The 18,293-nt window shown below is 41.6% G+C and overlaps 1 protein-coding gene across 2 annotated transcripts in view; it reads left to right on the top strand.

Moving 5' to 3' along the window:
* Nucleotides 1-18,293, top strand: part of FAM171A1 (family with sequence similarity 171 member A1) — a 131,519-nt gene that overhangs the window by 99,777 nt on the left and 13,449 nt on the right. For both annotated transcript variants that reach the window (XM_054593408.1, XM_054593413.1), the window contains exon 5: nt 1,351-1,527. In XM_054593408.1, coding sequence (XP_054449383.1) covers nt 1,351-1,527 — 177 coding nt within the window. The remainder of the gene's footprint in view (nt 1-1,350; nt 1,528-18,293) is intronic.

The following is an 18,293-nucleotide window of genomic DNA, read 5'->3' as shown; positions in this document are numbered from 1 at the left end:
TTTACATTGGTGGGTACAGGATAGTAACAGTCAACACTAGAGCATGTGGAGACGGTGTGCGGAGAACAAGGGAACTCTGAGGGGTTCTGTGGTCTTGCGCTCTGGGGGGAGATTGTGCCTTGACAGGTCTGGGGAAAAAAAGGAACACTCTGATATTCAAAAGGTATGTTATCTTAGATGCAGAAATACAACAGACAGACTCAGTTAAGGTAAAAGTGACCTTTGTCATGGAAGATACCAGTCTGGGACTGCCCATCTTGATTTGCTTTTAGTTAAGAAGTTTTCATTTCAGACCATCCTGTAGGGTTCCTTTAGGTTTCTGGGTTTGTAAAGCCACCACGCAGGCTGCCCCTGAGCTTGTCAGGTTTAGCTTGTGGCCCCGTTTTTGTCCACAAGCTTTAAATGTTTAAATTTAGTTCTAATTGAATGTTTGAATTCGCTCAGGTAATTGATGGGTGGTTAAGTATGTAAGTAGCTTAATAAGAAGTCCTATAGATTATGTTCTAATGTAACTTAAAACGTTTTTGTCATTGGGTTTAAGGAAAGATTTACAGTTATGACAGTACATTTTGTGTGATATTATATTTCACTGGAAAAAAGTTTTTCTAAAATGGATTGCCAATGTGTGTAAATATAATATCACTCTCATAAGCATTGCCTAATTTATCTGTAGACAGTCATTAAAGCATTGCCTTGGATAAAAGGCCTCTAATGCAGAATAATTGGTATATTAAATTCCTTTTAAACAGATCAAAATAACAATGGGAACTAAAATAACTCATAAATATTTCAAGCCCAAATTTTCAGTAGTGTACTTTTAGTAGAAGTTAGTATCTTGAAGCACTCCTTAAAGAAATTTACTTTTTTTTCTTAAGGCAGCCTCATTGAAAATTTGGGTTGCGTTTTGGTGATCTGCCTAGTAATTAACATGTGCATGGGGATCCCTTTGGTAGGAGTCAGTATCAGGGATTTCCACCCATACCTCCCTGTCACATTATGGACAAGCCCTCCCCCTTTGAGCCTGTTTTTTAAAGCAAAGCACAGCAATTAGAATGGGCAACCAGAGTTTGGATCCCTACCACCAGCTATTCTGCGCCATTAGGCCAGCTCCCATTATGACCCTCTCTGAGCCTCTTTCCCTATGTGTAAAACGGGGGGTTGTCCTGCCTTAGAAAGTTGAGGTGAGGATTATGTGTGTAGTGTGCTTAATGCAGCCCCTGGCAGATAGGAGGCACGGCACTCAGTAATTGGTAGCTGTTACTATGTTTTATTTTTTATTTTTGGAAACAGTTTCCACAGCCCCACGTGGGTCTTTGTGTGCATGTGATGGAGAATGCCTCTTGCTTCCAGGAAACGGCACCAGGCACGACCTGAGCCCAGTCACAGCTGTCAGCGTGCACTTGCTCAGCAGTGATGGAACGCCCGTGCTGGTGGATGGTCCCATTTATGTCACCGTGCCCCTGGCCACACAGAGCAGTCTGAGGCACAATGCCTATGTCGCAGCATGGCGGTTTGACCAGAAGCTGGGTAAGCAAGACACCTGTGCCGACAATCAGCTAACCGATGACTTCATCCTGACTCTTTGGTTTTCCTTTCAGGAGGGTTGTGGGAGTCTCCTTTCCTTGAAGGTATTGAACGCTGCAGCTTACAGTGCGTGGCGTGGTTTCTGGTGGGTTGTGCTTACTCCACAGTGCCGTTCAGACCTGTTCTTTGGAGTTCTTTTTTTTTTTTTCCTTTTCTTTTTTGCACATTTAAGCTAATTTACTTGAAAAGGATCTTTAAAAGTTATTATGGTTCTCCTAATCTTTATACTTTGATTCTTTAGGAAGTCTCTAGAAAGTCTCTTTAGAAAGAATGTGTCTTGGTTGTGTGGTTTTCTTTTACTGTTTTCTGAAAAAGGGAAAACATTGCCAATGTTGTACAAAAAAGAAAAGAAAAGAAAAATTATTATTCTACCACCTAGAGAGAACCACTAATAGTATTTTGGATCACACTCGTTCAGTCCTTTCACTGTGCACGTATGGATTAGTTACCTATTGCCAGGTAACCAATTGCCCCCAAGCCCGGCAACGTTCGACTGCAGTGAACACCCGTCATCTCACAGCTTTGGAGGGTCGGTGACACAGGCACAGCCTGCCGGGTGGTTCTGGCTCGGGGTCTTTGGCAAGGCTGCAGACAGGCCGTCAGCCAGGGCTTCTCTCGTCTCAAGGCTCAACCGGGGCTGCCAAGCACGCCCGCCCCCCTCCCCACCAGTCTCACTCACGGGCTTGTCGGGGGCCTCGGCTCCTCACAGAGGCCTCAGTTCTCTCCCGCGGGGACAGCTCCACAGGGCTGCTCGCAGCACAGCCGCTTGCCTCCCCTAGAGCACGTGATCCAAGAGGAAATAAGAAAGAGATTTAAAAAAATGAAAAAGCGTAAGTGGGCAAAATGGAAGTCACAGTCTCTTATAACCTAATGTCAAGGTGGCGTACCGTCACTGCGCTCGAGGTGCTCGTGGTCACAGAGCCCAGCGGTGTGGGGCTGGGCTGCACAGACCTGGGCACCTGCTGGTGGGGCTTATTGGGGTCATTTTAAGAGGCTGCCTTCCACAAGTATATATTTAACAGAAATGGATTATATGCTGTGTACTGTTCAACAACATGCTTTTAAAAATTGTTTGTATATCATGAGCATCTTTCCATAGCATTAGCTACTATTCTGCAATGGTAACGTTAATGAAGGCATGGTATTCCATCGCAGGGATATGTTATAACTTGGTTGCTCAATCCCCTGCAATCAGGAAGAATATGACTGTTCTCACCAATGCACAGTAACTATCTTTATAGCTAAATCTTTATGCATGGTCATGGTTATTTCCTTAAGATAAAATTTTGCAAGTAGAGTTGCTGAGTTAAAAATGTAAATTCTAAAGCTTTAATACGTATTTCCAAATTTTTCTTCAGGGAGTTTTGTAGTTGACGCTCATAATAATGATGTAGGAGTACATGCATGCACTTAGGGTTCTGATGGCTTAGGCGACTTTAGTTCCCAGTCCCATGAAAGTCAAGCTTGAAAATACTGGTTTTTAAGTAACCCAATTCAGATTATTGGGAAGTTTTTTTTTTTTATATCAAGTGCATTTTCAAAGACACCTAATTTCTTGAGTAGTTAATTTATAGAGATTTATATTTGGAACCAAATGCCTATTGGTCTTTCTGGTGTTAGGGGTGGGACGTTATTTTGTTTTTTGTTTTTTGTTTTCACTTTCCAAATAAGTACTAACAGACCATAACTATTTGTGGGGGATTCATCGATTTTACCAGATATGTTGAACTTGTTGTTAGATGGATTTTTATGCTGCACTGAGTAAGTAGGGCACTTTGTCATTGGCATGTGTTCTCTACAGCTTGGTAGTTTTTTGAGGCATTGTGGGCACGGTCAGAACAGAAGGAGCCCTGGGCCTCCAGGAGAAAGCAATGTGAGGGGAGTATGACTGAGAGAATCTCTGAAGAGCAGGGCACTTCTGATGAGAGGAAAGAACGTGTATAGAGAAGAAGAGAGAAAATAGGAAGGAGAAAGGGGAAAGCTTGTGTTTGGTATTCTGAAAACCTGGGTTCTGCTACTTGTAACAGTTAAAGTCACACTTTGAACAAATCACTTGTGCCTGTTTTCACATTTGTACCAGACTGCATTTGTTGATTTTCATTCCTCGTATATCCTGCCTCTTTCCATTAGCCCTGCTGGTTGGCCCCGAACACCATTGGGTCAGGGCTCTGGGGCAGCAGCACAGCATGTGGTGAAGAGCAGGGAGTCAGCCCGGAATGATGTGGCTCAGCTGGTTGGAGCGCTGTCCCATAACCAAAGGGTTGTGGGTTCGATTCCTGGTCAGGGCACCTACCTAGATTGTGGGTCCAATCCCTGGTCCAGGCACGTATGGGAGGCAACAGAGCCAGGTTTCTCTCATGTCAGTGTTTCTCCCTTTCCCTTCCCCTCTCTAAAGGCAATGAAAACAATGTCCTTGGGTGAGAACGAAAGCGCAGAGACTCACATGGCACACTGGGCTGGAATTCCAGCTCTGCTGCCCTCATGCTGTATGGCCTTGGCCAAGTTGCTTACCCTGTCTATGCCATAGTTTCCTCAACTGTAAAATAGGGATGATAATAGTACCTAATGTTGTCACAAAGAGTGTACTAGAGTTCCCCAGGGAAACAGTAGTGTGTGTGTGTGTGTGTATGTGTGTGTGTGTGTGCATGTGAGCGCACGCCCGCATGTGCAGAAACAGAGAAAGAGAAAATTTAAGGAATTGGCTAATGCACTTGTGGAAACTGGAAAGTCCAAAATCTGCAGAGTGGGCCAGCAGGCTGTAGATTCAAAGAACAGCTGAGGTTGCGGTTTGAGCCCAGAGGTAGCCTGCTGGCAAAATGCCCTCTTCCTTGTGGGTAGTTGGTCTTTTTTTTTAAGGCCTTCGACTGACTAGATGAGGCCCATCCATGTAATAAAGAGTAATCCGCTTTACCCAATCAACTGATCTATATGTTAGTCTCGTCTTAAAAATAACTCCAGAGCAACATCCAAACACATTTGAACAAATATCTGGAAACTGTGGCCTAGCCAGGTTGACACATAAAGTCAACCACACCAAGGAGTAAATGAGTTAATATTTATAAGAAGCTTAGTACAGTGCCTGGTGTACAAAGCAAGTGTTCCCTAAGAGTTTATTAGGTAAACAAAGTTCCCCCCATTCTGCAGAGGCTCTCCTGTGCCGTGCCATTCAAACCACTTTCCCAGATTTCTCGAAGGATTGTTCCCTGTGTGCTGCCTCCATCTCTCTATACACTACAGTCCCTCCTCCACCTTGCCACTCCCCTGAAACAAATGTCACTGAGTTCACCAGCAGCAGCACGATTGTTAAATGAGATGACCTCATTTAAAATGCTGTTAAACACAGCATTTAATGGTTTTCTGCAGCATTGAATGGTTTTCTGTCCTCTGTAGAGGGCCCTCCTTTCTTGGCTTTTTGACTCAATATCCTCCAGGGTCCTCCTCATCTGCCAGTCCCTGGGCTTTGTCCTGCACCCAGCTCCTAACTTACTTTCTCTGCAGTCACTGGGGCATCTCACTGCTTTTCACACTCCCACAGCTGTCTGTGCACCCAGGTCTGATTCTCTGCTCTGTGTTTCTCACTGTCTGTTAGACATCTCTTTCTGGATGTCCTACAAGAAACTCACATTTTACATGCCTAAAACTGAGACTCATCAGTTCCCCTCACTCCAGCCTCTCTTCCTGTTCATCTCTGTTTTTTTCCCTCTGGTTAAGGGCATCACCTACCAGACCATCGCAATAGCAACCTCAGAGTTATCCCCAGTATATTCTTTTGCTTCACTTCCCCACCGGCACCCATGTCTGGACCCTGCAGAGTCATGTGGATGTCAGATCAGCGTTTCCCCACCTTGCCCTCACCGCTCCTTCTCAGTGGTATCTCTGCCTCGGTTCAGAAGCGTCCCTCTTCTCTGGTCAGTTTCCGCACCTGTCTGACTGCCTTCTGCCTTTCCTTCCCGCTGGTAGGTCTTCTGCTTTGCTGCTTGAGCTGTCATTCAAAATGACTGGTCACTTTCCCACATGAGAATGTCTTGGAGTGACTCACTGTGAGGCAGTCCCCACTGCCTCACATGGCACTCAATCTCCTCAGAGCTGGCCCTGCCTGCCTCCCCGCCTCATGGCCAGCCCTTGTCTCCTGCACACCGATCTTGCTGCCACAATAAACTACTTACCCTTCCCTGGGAATGCTCAGGACTCCCTCACAGCCTGCCACTTTGGGTGAGCAGGATCTCTCCTTTCAAATCCCTTTCTCTATCCCCTAAACAGGTATTTAGACACATTGTACATATTGCAGTGATACTGGAAACACTAAGGACATGACCTTGCACTTTCTTAGTTATTATCTGTGTCCTTGCCAAGTCTTAGAATCCTTATCATCAAGAATAGTTTTGGCACATACTAGGTACCCAACTAAAGTGTTTGTTGAGTGATTGAATCAGATCTTTTTAAAGTCAGGACAGTGAAAGCTGTGACAATATAACATTTGCACTTAAGATGACTGTAGACATAGAATTTACCTTCACTTACCTATGTGTGTATACGTGGTGCTTTGAGCTCTTATTTAGAGAAAGGACAGTTATATTGGATTTTCTCCATCTTGCTGCCATTATCCTTTTCTTTCTTCCTGCCCCCTCTGTTTTGAATGACTATACTTGAATATGGTTGAGTAGTGCTGGGAGCATAAAAGTTTATGTTCCTAGTACAGTTGACCTTTGAACAATTTGAACCACAATGGTCCATTTATACAGATATTTTCCCCCATAAATATACCATTAACCCTCAGTATCCCCAGGTTTTGCATCCGTGGATTGAAGCAACTACAGATTGAAAACAATATTTTCAGTCTGTGGTTGGGAATCCATGAATGCTAAGGGTCGCCTGTATGCATTGTTCTGCACCATTTTCTTTAAGGGATGTGAGTGTTGCCAGATTTTGGTAACTTCAGAGGATGTTCCTGGGACCATTTGCCCTCTGGGGATCCTGAGGGATGACTAAGTTTTGGGGGAGTCAAAAATTATATGAGCGTTTTCAACTGTGCAGCATCCCTAACCCCTGCATTGTTTCAGGGTTAACTGTACACTGAAGCTTTGTCTAGGAATTTATACATATATACGAGGTTTGTCTGGAAAAAAGTTAGCCATTGTTAATATAATGAGATGGTTTGTGCAATATCAATGCAACCTGGAAGCCAAGAAGAGTGGACTGGAATGCGCATGTGTGAACAATGACTTCACTGTATTAGTCAGTGCGGGTGGTAGATTCCATTGAATGAACATGTGTACTGTGTGGCCGTCACATTCAAAATGACTGAGCAAGCAAAGCAATGAATGTGCATCAGATTTTGCATTCAGCTTGAACATTCCTCTGTGGAAACTATTCTGATGATTCATAAGGTCACAGCTACAGGCAACTGGTGATTAGCAGCTTCATCACAACAACATGCCCACTTAGACATCACATCTTGTGTAGAGTTTTTGGGCAAAACATCAAATCACTCAGGTGACTAAGCCCCGCTATAGCCCAGATTTGGTGCCCTGTGACTTCTGGCTTTTCCAAAAACTAAAATCACCTTTGAAAAAGAAAAGATTTCAGGCTATCAGTGAGATATAGGAAAATATGACGGGGCAGCTGATGGCTTTTGGGAGAACAGTGTGAGGTCCCAAGGTGCCTACTTTGCAGGAACAGGCATCATTGTCCTATGTACAGTGTTTCTTGTATGTTGTATTTTCTTCAGTAAACATTTTTCTCTATTTTTCATATTACATGGCTGGATACCTTCTAGACAGACCTCAAATGTCATAACAATATGACGTAAGTCTATAGGAACACTATTCTTGCTCACATTAGTTTTGTATACAGCTCACACATAAAAATTTATTTTAAAAAAGAATTTATATATATGGCAGAATGAAGAATGGCCTCTCAAATATCTCTACATCACAATCCCTGGGACCCTGTATTACTTTACATGGTAATGGGACTGTACAGATGTGATTAAGTTAAGAGTCTTGTGATGAGGAAATTCTCCTGCATCATCAAGATGGGCTCACTGTAATCACAATGGTCCTTCAGAAGGACGCAGGGGAGTCAGAATCAGAGGAGACAGCAATGAAGCAGAACTTGGGGTGAATATGGAGAAAGCGGCCACCATTTAAGGAGTACAGTCAGTCATGAGAAGTGGAAAAGGGCAGGGAAACAGCTTCTCCCTTCAGAGCCTTCCGAAGGAAGCAGCTTTCTGACACCTTCACTCTGGCCCAGTGAAATTGGACTTGTGACCTCCAGAACTAGGAGAGTAAGTGTGTGTTGTTTTAAACCCCTGAGTTTGTAGTGATTTATTACTGCACCAATAGAAAACTAACGCAGAGTAGAAGTCATTGAAGCCGCTGAAGTTATCCAAGTCTCCGGAAACAATTCCCATGGCATGGAGCCTTTTTTCATTGGAAATCTTCATTGAGTAATTGATCTATTTCTGTGTAAATGGTCTTTTTAACTTAGCATTTATTGTGAAAAAATATAACTGCCAAATTTCTGGCTATCACAGATTGTGGGCAGAGAAAAAGCCAATATTTGGAGAGTTATTCAAAAATAATCCAATGAATTCTATTGTGTTTTCTGCAAATGTTATCTTTAAGAATGGATGGACATAATCAAAAAACCATATATTCTTTACTTACTAAACTCAATAGAAGCCCGTACATTTCATAAGGTTTTCTTTTTCACTATTATTACATTTAATCAATAATATTATTTAAGTATAAATTAAATTATTTCAGTTAAATAATAAATTCCAAGGTGGTGTAATCAGATCAGGAAAAAACATAGGAACATCTCCTAAGTATTTTAACTATTCACTGGTTAACTGCTACTTATGATTAAGTCCAGTATGATAATCACTTCAAACCAGTTTAACACTTCAAATTATCTACTTTTGAGGTGAGTTTAAGTAATTACAATTCCAAAGTGTTTTAACAGCCAGATACAGCAATTTGTGAACCCATTAAAAATTTTTCACCAAAATAAGTATCAGCAAAACTGTGGCCCAAAAGCTAAGAATGGTTTTTACATTTTTAAAAGATTTAAAGAAAGAATTCAAAGAAAAAGAATATCTCCTGACATATAAATTTTGAAAATTCAAATGTAAGCTTACAGTAAAATTTTATTCGACACTAGAGACTGAATGTTCGTATCCCCCGACAAAACTCACATGTTGCAACCTAACTCCAATGTGACAGTAATAGGAGGTGGGCCCTTTGGGAGATGATTAAGTCACGAGGATGCAGCCCCCATGAATGGGATTAGTGCCCTTATAAAAGGGATTGCAGAAAGATCCCTGACCCCTTCTGCCATGTGAGGACACAATGGGAGGGTGTCTGTCATTGATGAATCAGGAAGCAGGTCCACACCAGATACTAAACCTAATGCCACCTTGATCTTGGACTCCCAGCCTGCAGAAGTGTGGGAAATGAATTCCTGTTGTTTATAAGCCACTTAGTCTGTGGACTAAGACACTGGCACACAGCCATGCCCAATTGTTTGCAATGGGCTATGGGAGTGCTTTCTCACTACATCCGTGGAGTTGATCAGTTGTGACCGTCTGCATGTTCCCTCAAACGAAAAATATTTACTGTTTGGACTATTACAGAAAATTTTGTTTTCCCTGACCGAAAATGAATTCAGGAGGGAAGCTCTTACCATTCAGTATAAGAATGCAAATGTACTCTACACTGTGCAGGACCAAACTGGGGCGTCTGATTCAGTCACAGTTCGTACTTGCTCTCATCCAGGCAACCCTCCAGCATTTACCAGAACTGACTACTGATTCTCAGAGTGCCAACACCTTCTTTATAGGGCAAGATTTAAAATTCTGCAAAGAAAGACGGAACTCTTTTTTTAGTTCTCTGGGATTTCTGTTTGAAAAGTAAATTCACATTTTAACACTAACTTGAATACTTCAATCCAGGAGTGCATGTATAAAGGACACATGGACAAAGCCAAAGGGGATAGGATCGGGGGTGGGGAGCAGGGATGGGTAGGGGTGAGTGGTGGTGGGGGAAATGGAGACAGTGGTGCTTGAACAACAATAAAAAAAAAAGAAGCACAACTTGCATATACTAGAGTTGAAACTTTTGCTGCGTTTACATGCAGTGCGGAAGCCATTGTGTTAAAATGCCTCTTGATTTATGGTGCAAGAGAGGACTCGATTTAGTGAGTCTGAGTCTTTTCCTTTGAGGAATTAGCAGATGTCTTTAATTTATAATCTTCTAACGGTACTCTCTCCTTTGAAAAGAGGTACAGTGCCAGTGCCAGTGCCTGTGTCTGGGGTGTCAACATGTGTCTGAGGGGTGGGACAAAGTGGACATACACACCTTCTTATCAGTCCTGTGCAGGGGGCCAGCTTGACCCAAATGAAATTTTGTTGGTCACGGTGAACATATTGTAGCTGAGGCTTTCTGGACAGTAAGAGATGATTGTGTCAGCCCACTTTTATAAGCATTTACTCTCTTTCGCCTATAACTGGGACAGCAGATGGCTGTCTGATGTTCTGGGTTGTCAGACTGTGATCTGACTTGCTACCCTGGGGAATGGTCCCTTAGGAACAAGCAATCCAGGCCAGTGGCTTGAATTAAAAGTTACCAATAGACATTGAGTGGCAAAGAAATCAAGAATTACAGTTACATATGTGACAAGTTTCTGCCTTTTAATGATAACTTAGGTTGCTTGATTTGAATACTCTCATTCTAATGAGATGACAGGAATAAAAGTGTGTTCTAAGTGAAGCTGCATTGTAGGATCCAGTTTTAACTGCCTTTCCGAAGCACAGCCTGCAGAGTGTGTGTGGGTTGCTATAGAAATGGTGGTTACTGAACCAGCTTCTTATCATGTATGGCGCATATGTATCAGGCACTAGGGATACCCACTCATGATTGGCCTGTAGTGGATTTGTCTCTGCTTCAGATCGTGAATATCCCTTCTGATACTGGGCTCATTGAACTAGTGCTTTTAGGTAAGTTATGGCCTGCTACCCTTGCAGGTGGAGCTTGATTTAAAATATAGATCTAAGATTTTGTTCATTTTCATTGTTTTTTGGAGGGAGGAAGGAGTGGGAGTTCTTAAAGCACTAAATTATGTTTTTAATTTAAGAAAATGAAAATATCACTGACTTATCTTTTTCTCTATATGCCATGAGCCATGTGTCCAGATGGAAAGGGACATATTGCAGTACCAAGGTGCAGTGATTGAATTGCAAGGATGAGCTATTTTATACTGGGTAGGTAAAAGTTAGAACAAAAGAAGGGAGTTCATTTCTGTAATGTTAAGTATGTATTTATATATATGATACTAATTTTTGAACCAGATGCATCCTTTAATTTTTTCAAAAAGAAGAGACTCGACAGTTAACAAACAAGGGTATTAACAAACAAGGAAGCAGACATACCTATCGTAGAGTAATGTCAACATAGCTGTAAGAAAGATGGTCTCCTCTCAGGGAAGGCTGTTTCTTGGAAACAAAGAAATAACTCTCACGAAAAGTCTACTTTGTTTTTCCCAGATGTGAAAATTGCCCATAAAAGTGAACTGAGCTTCTATTAGATGTGTAGGAGGAAAAAATGGTAATGTACCTGCCAAGAAAGCTGATTGAAGCAATGTAAGAGAAAAGAACACTGAAAGCATAGGACTTAATTTGGGCGTAAATGATGACAGTCCAGTGAAAACAGTGTCCTGCCTGAGATCTTGACTGCCAGGTGGCCAACAAATTGTGATTCGTTTCTGAGACACAGATTGGTATCTTTCTGCGGAGATGGGCCATTAGCATCACAGTTGCGATGTTCTGCTCCTTTGTCCAAGAGGAGTAGAGTGAGGCGGAGAACACATGCGCTGTCCGTGGGGAGGGTGAGTGCAGAGTGATCTCAGAACAAGGCCATTTGTTTTTTGATGTTGCCTAGCAACTCAAAAAACAATCTTGTAATACCAATCCATTCCTAAGAATTGTCAAGCCTTTTGTGTTTGTAGCCCCCGCCACCCCACCAAATGAGAATTTTTAGAGAATAATACCATCCCGTTTGCTATAGTGTAGTTGTGGTTCAGGGCCCCTTTTGTTTTGAAAGCCTACTCTTAGAGACTTAATTTTCCTAAAGTGTCATTTCATATAGAACTAGAACTTTCCATCCTTGAGTTTAACTGAAACCATTTTTGGCAAGCTTTACAAATGACTGTTGCCCGCTTTGTGGTTTAGATCAATATGTTCCTCCTGGAAGAAAGTGTGTCTTATGTTACAGTCAACTCTTAATCACCACTTACGGAGTATTCACTCTGTGGATTATCTGTGGCAAGTTTGCATCCTTTTGCTGGCTTCCCCTTCACCGAGCAGCCTCAGAGGCCTCTGGCTTTGGGGCCACTTGGTTTGGGTTTTAGGAACCACGTCTAACATGATTGCTCTGTTCTCAGCCTGGGTGAAAAATAATTAGCAAAGTAAAGCTGCCATAACTTATGTCAGAACCAAATACTTTTTAAATGTCTTCTGTTTTCAGTTATCTCCCCTGAAATGAGTAGTTAAAGGTAAAAGTGCTCTTGACAGATTTGAATATTGCTCTGGTTGTACAGCATGTATTGGGTTGGCCAAAAAGTCTGTATGATTTTTTCCATAAAATAAAAGACACATGTTTCATTTCTACTAATAACTTTATTGATTTGGATATTTTGAGTATATTGGCTATCTCATACATAGTATAACGTTATTGTTTTCAGTTATGTCTCCATTTTATCACTGTCCACTTCAACTGGTCTACCTGACCATGGAGCATTGTCCAGTGAGAAATCTCCAGCATGAAACTTCGCAAACCACTTTTGACACTTTTGACCAGGCGCAGCAACTTCTCCATACACTACACAAACCTTTTTTTTGTGTTTCAGTTGCATTTTTACCTTTCTTGAAATAATAAAGCACAATATGCCCAAAATGTTGTATATTTTCTTCCATCTTCAATATTAAAATGGCTACACAAAAATTCACCAATTTTGATTTTTTTTTTAATGCTGATATGACAGTTGTCACAAGACAATCTCACAAAATTGTTTTGAATGAAGTTCAAGGCAACGAAGCGCTATTAGAACCATCTTACAAGAAAAAAACAAATGAACTTTTTGGCCAACCCAGTAGCAGGAGTGTGTAGGATAAGGACAGCATGTAGCTGAGCAGTTAAGACAGCTTAGACTTGAACACTGGCTCCTCTTCGATTACCAGCTGTGTGACCTTCAGTAAGTCCCTTAACCTCTGGGGGCCTTAATTTTCTCATATATAAAATGGGACTAACAGTCCTTGTCCTTACCTCATAGAATTATTGTTAATGGAGAACACTTAAAGTAGTTCCTGGGACTCACTAAAGGGCTCTATAAATGTTAGCCATTGTTATTATAAGCATCATTGCCCATATTCGGTTAGTGCATTTTTGGTGGAGCATGGCATAGGAGAGAAGGACAGGCACGACAAATGCCTAATGCCTTTAAGTTTAATCTCCCCGTCTCAGCCAGACTACTGTGGAGCTGGTATGTACCAGGCATCCAAGCTGATGAGTGGGTACCCATGCTCTACCAGTTGTTCCATATTTTGAATGTCATTGCTGTTTCCCTATTTCCAAATGACAAAGTTCAGAATAAGTAATGCTTTTTACTTTGAGTAAAGTGGGGCTGTCAGTCCCCTGGTGTACAGAGCAGGGGTTTCACCAGGGAATGAGCCCACTGGCTGCCTGCCACCTGAACTTCAACCCACCCTGCTCTTGTCCTTGGTGACAGCTCAGTGACCTTAGCCTTTATAGCAATCGGTAATGTTGTCCTCACTTCACAGGGGAAGAATCTAAGGATGGGGACTTGGGAGGGCGAAGATCCCAGATGGCCACGCTCTTCTTGAGTAGGATCCCATGAATCTCCCACTGGGGGCCTATAGACCCAGAGAGCTTCCTTGGGGTCTGGGAACTGTCCACCAAGATTTTTAAATCTGGGGTTTGGTTTTGATAATAATCTTTTAAAAGTTAATGTGAAAAAGATTCTGCATCATGTGGACCCAGAATTGTTTTCCAATTGTATTGAGATATAATTGACATGCAGCACTGTATAAGTTCAAGGTACACAGCGTAATGATTAGACTTACTATATATTGTGAAATTATTAACACAATAACTTTAGTTAACATCCATCATCTCATATAGATGCAAAAAAGAAGAAAAAGTTTCTTTTTCTTGTAATGAAAATTCTTAGGACCTACTCTGTTAATGTTCATATATACCATGCAGCTGTGTTAACTAGAGTCATCATGTTGTGCATTACTTGAAACTGGAAGTTTGTTCCTTTTGACCAGCTTCTTCCAATTCTCCTTGCCCCCCACCTTCTCAGTACAGAATTTAAGACCATCAGATACTTGTATTGCCTTATTTGCATTTATGAATAGACTATTTGATAGAATAGGACTAATGAGAACTGAACAGTGACAGATGTCATACATGAAAGACACAGCCCACCATAGTAACAAAAAGGGAAAACAAAGTATGTTAAAAGAGGGAAAATGCATGGTAAGTTTACCTAGAGAAAAGTGGTAGGAAAATTGAATCCTAGGTACACCGAGGTCAGACGGAACCTCACCCTAGCCATCTGTGCCAGCGTTTAAGTTGCAGGCACCAAGTTGCCTCAGTAACATGTCATCAGGTTTCCTTTATAAATTTGTTTTGGTTTATACTTTTATATGATCTCTAAGCTCTTTTTGTATAAGGACATTTAACACGTTATGACTTCTTTTAAATAAGGTCCATGCATGTATGGGGATTTTTTTTTCTTTTAAACATAGTTATATAAGTTAATCAGGTCTGAAAATCATTGGTATGAATGGTAGTCCTGGCTTAGTATCTCCTTTAGGTAAAGTTTCATCAACACTTAAGATTTAATCTTGGGAAAGTGTACATTCCTGGAGAACCCCTTTAGATAGGTCTTTTCAAATAAAATTTAGTAAGAGGGACCCTTGCTCTAAACCCCCTTTTCAGAGGGTCTCACTCTGGTCCTCATTTAGCTGTACCCCTTCCCCAGGGGATAAGATGTCCTCTGAGCCACAGGGAGGTGGCCACCTGGAAGCTGAGCCTCTCTTTCTAGAACACCTTCCTGGTCCCCAAGACCTCAGAATTCCCTGCCCAAACAGGTCTAAACAGCTTCCAGGTCCTCTCCCCAGGTCCATGTCCCACAGGCAAACTTGTCCAGTCACATGCACGTGCCCTGTGCACACCCCCAGGCCAGGGACATTGCGAAGGAGTGGCTGCTGGCTGGGGAATGAGCTTGGACATGTAGCGGGGGGCAGTCTACATCCATGTGCATATGTCTGGGGTGAGTTGAGAAGTGGGGCAGGTCACAAGCTAACTCTCCTTTCATATGTGCTCTGAGAAGTCTAAGAACTCTGCATTGGACCCTGACCTTTAGGCTATTTTAAAATTATGGTGGGAGGAGAGGACATAGTTATTTAACAATGTGACTGCTTGCTTTATCAGTTAAATATTTAGATATATTGTATATGGGCCTTCATGTGTACTTTTGCCTTGAGTTCTGCAAATGTCAGGGGTGGGCCTGTCCTTGGACAAATCAGTGACTTCTCTGCACCTCATGTTTCTAGCCTCAAAAATGAGATCTATAATACCTACCTTTCAAGATTGTATAGGACAGAAGAGAGAAAGCACATAAAGCACCCAACACATTGCCAGACGTGTTTAAGTCCTTAATATCCTGGTTCTTTTTCCCTCGTCCCTTGAATCACCCCTTCCTGTGAATCACACACGTGCGCACACATACACGGAACACACACATAGTACAAACCTAGCCTGCGCAGAGCATGCTTCCTTATAGGTCTCCACAGAAGCATCCTTGCTTGCTCTGTAATATGCCACATGGATGTAGTTGTACACAGTGACCCAGCCATTTCAAATGTGCAGTTTGAATTGTGTCTGAATTGAAGAGAGTGAGGAGAATGAGATCATTTGAAAAAAGCATTTTTTTCCTCCTCATTCTCAGCCGAGCGTATCCATAAGCAAAACAGGTGTTACTATAAACCAACAGTTTTCATCACTATTCGCAACACAACCCGGGAGGTAGGAGGCTACGCTCTTTCTTAATCAGAAAGAAGCTGGAGCTGAGTCCAGTGAAGTGCTCATTTGCACATGCAAGGGTCATAGAGAAGGGGAGATGCAAACCAGATTTCCTTCAGAATTCAACTCTTTCTTTTCCTATTATATCAGATTTTTGTATGTTCCTGCTTCTGTGGCAAGACTTAAAGTGGCTTAATACAATAATGGACTAAATCTGGGAGTGCAAGACAAAAACCCATTCCCAGATGTGTTCAGTTTGGCCCACACAGTTGATTTGGGGGCATTTGTTTGTTTGTTGTGTTTTCACAGGCCAACATTTAAAAGTTGAAAGATTTGCCACGGACTTCTATTTTTGGCCACTCTTTTTTTTATAAAAATCAAACAGTTCATTCATTTCAGCAAATAGTTATTGAACATCTTTGTCCCCTATGTTACTCTGTTCTAGGCTCTTGGGATAAAGCAATGATGAAACAAGTCAGGGAAGGTCCCTGTAATTATGAAGCCTCTGTTCTAAATGGAGACAACAAACCAGTTTACTTCAGATGGCACAAGTACAGTAAGATGTGTAAGCATAGCAACGTCAGAGGGAATGATTGGCTGGTCAGACCCTTTGGGGAGGTGCTGTTTGAGCTGAGATCTGAAACTAGGAGCCTGACCTGGGAATGTCTTGGGGGTGGAAGGTTCTGGGCAGAAAAAACAGTCAACATAGAGATTTTAAGGTTAGAACCAATGTGGCCACACACAAACCAGCCAGTTCACTAAGCCACACTGCCCCTTAAGACAAGGGTGCAACCACAGCTGTAGGTACGGTAAGTCCTCACTTAACATCATCCTCAATACGTTCTTGGAAACTGCAACTTTAAGCGAAAGGATGTGTAACAAAACCAAGTGTACTATCGGCTGATTGACATGAACTAAAGTTCCCAAGGCATCTTACCATCAACGTTATAACAAAACGACATTATTTGAGGACCTACCTGCCAGCTCCTGGCCTTTCATCAGGCAAGTGACTAAAGTATTTCTTAAATATGTTAGAAATATTTCTGAAGTTGCTCAAGCACTGGTTGCCCAGTTGCTGCACCGCAACAGCATGGTGGGAAATGGCCTCAGGGTTTTCTGAAAGAAGTGCCACAGCCACAGAAGTGTGAATAAATTAGAGCTTTGCTATTCAAAATGTGGTCCACAGATGGGGAGTCTGTTAGAACTGCACAATCCCCTGCTTCACTCCAAACCCACTGAATGAGAATCTGCATTTTAACCAGATCAGCGCATGTGACAATAGCGCTGGTCTAGAGCATCTTATTGCATCTGTCTAGATGTTTGTAAACTTCTCTCTTGCGCTGTCCCTCATCTTGAACAAGTTTTCGAATGCCAGATATTAGTGGCTGTGCCTCCTGGAATCCTGGTCTGCTAACCCACCCAATCCCTTCTGAGATGTAATTGCAAAGTGGATATTAGATTTACTAGGTAATGAACAAAATTTCTCTCCATATGGGCCTAATTAGCCTGTAGCCTGATGAACTCCTTTCTGGAAAATTTTTATATATATATATATATATATATATATATATATATATATATATATATAGTAAATTCAGAGTTCTCTCATTAAATTTTATTAATGCCATTATGTATTCTACCACTTCTGGCTACCTATTTAAGGCATAAGCTTCCTATAACTCCTCCAGAATCTTTATAGTTTCCCATTACTGCTCTCTCCCCAAAATTGTTTCAGTAAAATCTTGTGATAACCCAGCTAAAGCTTAAAGCAGCAGGGCAGGGCAGAGGGAGGGGGTGGTGTGGGTGGGAATCAGTTGCTTAAATTACATTTATTTTTAAGAATCTTCTTTTCAGAAAACGACCCTGAAAGTACCCAGGGTCACTTTTGAAAAAGTACATGTTGTAGCTGAATACAGATTCATTTCTTGTTTTAATTTCTAATAATTAAACATATCCGTGATTTTTATTATTTGAACAGAAGGATGTTGTTTATAGTGAGTTGCCCTTAATTTTAATCTTGTATAAACCAGTCCTGACATGTACTTGCCTGAAGCTCTAAGAATCCAGCCATCTGTAACTTTTGCTCTTCAGTTTGATTGCTTTCAACAAGAGTGATTAGATAATTGACCACCAGGTTAATGCTTTGTTATGTAATTAACAAGGAATGTTTCCTCCTCACAGATTTCATGAAAAAATAATTCTAAAGAAGGAAACATAGATACTCAAAGGCATAGACTTTAATGGGGGGGATGGGAAGAAGGCTACTCCACAATATCATAAAAGTAAAAATTGAAACTTTCTGCTACTCTGATGAATGTGATGGATTCTTATATTCTGATTTTAGTAAACGATCTTGTCCCAGTTTTATTAAGGCATGTATGAAATAGACCTCGGTACTTCTATATGCACCATTGGTAGAAACGTACAATGGAGGTTATAGCTTAAGATAACACAGATGAAAGCCTGGAAAAGTCCGTCATGTGGTTTCTAGAGAAATTCAGCATATTCAGGGATTTCGACAAGCCCTATGACTAAAATTAGCAATAGTGATACTAATAAGCACTAACTATGGATCTGAGAGTTACATACCTCTTAAGAACT

Source organism: Pteronotus mesoamericanus, unplaced genomic scaffold (assembly GCF_021234165.1).
Source record: "Pteronotus mesoamericanus isolate MK-2021 breed Mesoamerican mustached bat unplaced genomic scaffold, CSHL_Meso_final contig_130, whole genome shotgun sequence".
Classification (NCBI taxonomy): Eukaryota; Metazoa; Chordata; class Mammalia; order Chiroptera; family Mormoopidae; genus Pteronotus; species Pteronotus mesoamericanus.
Note: the sequence above shows the minus strand (reverse complement) of the source record. Positions and strands in the feature narration are given on the sequence as shown.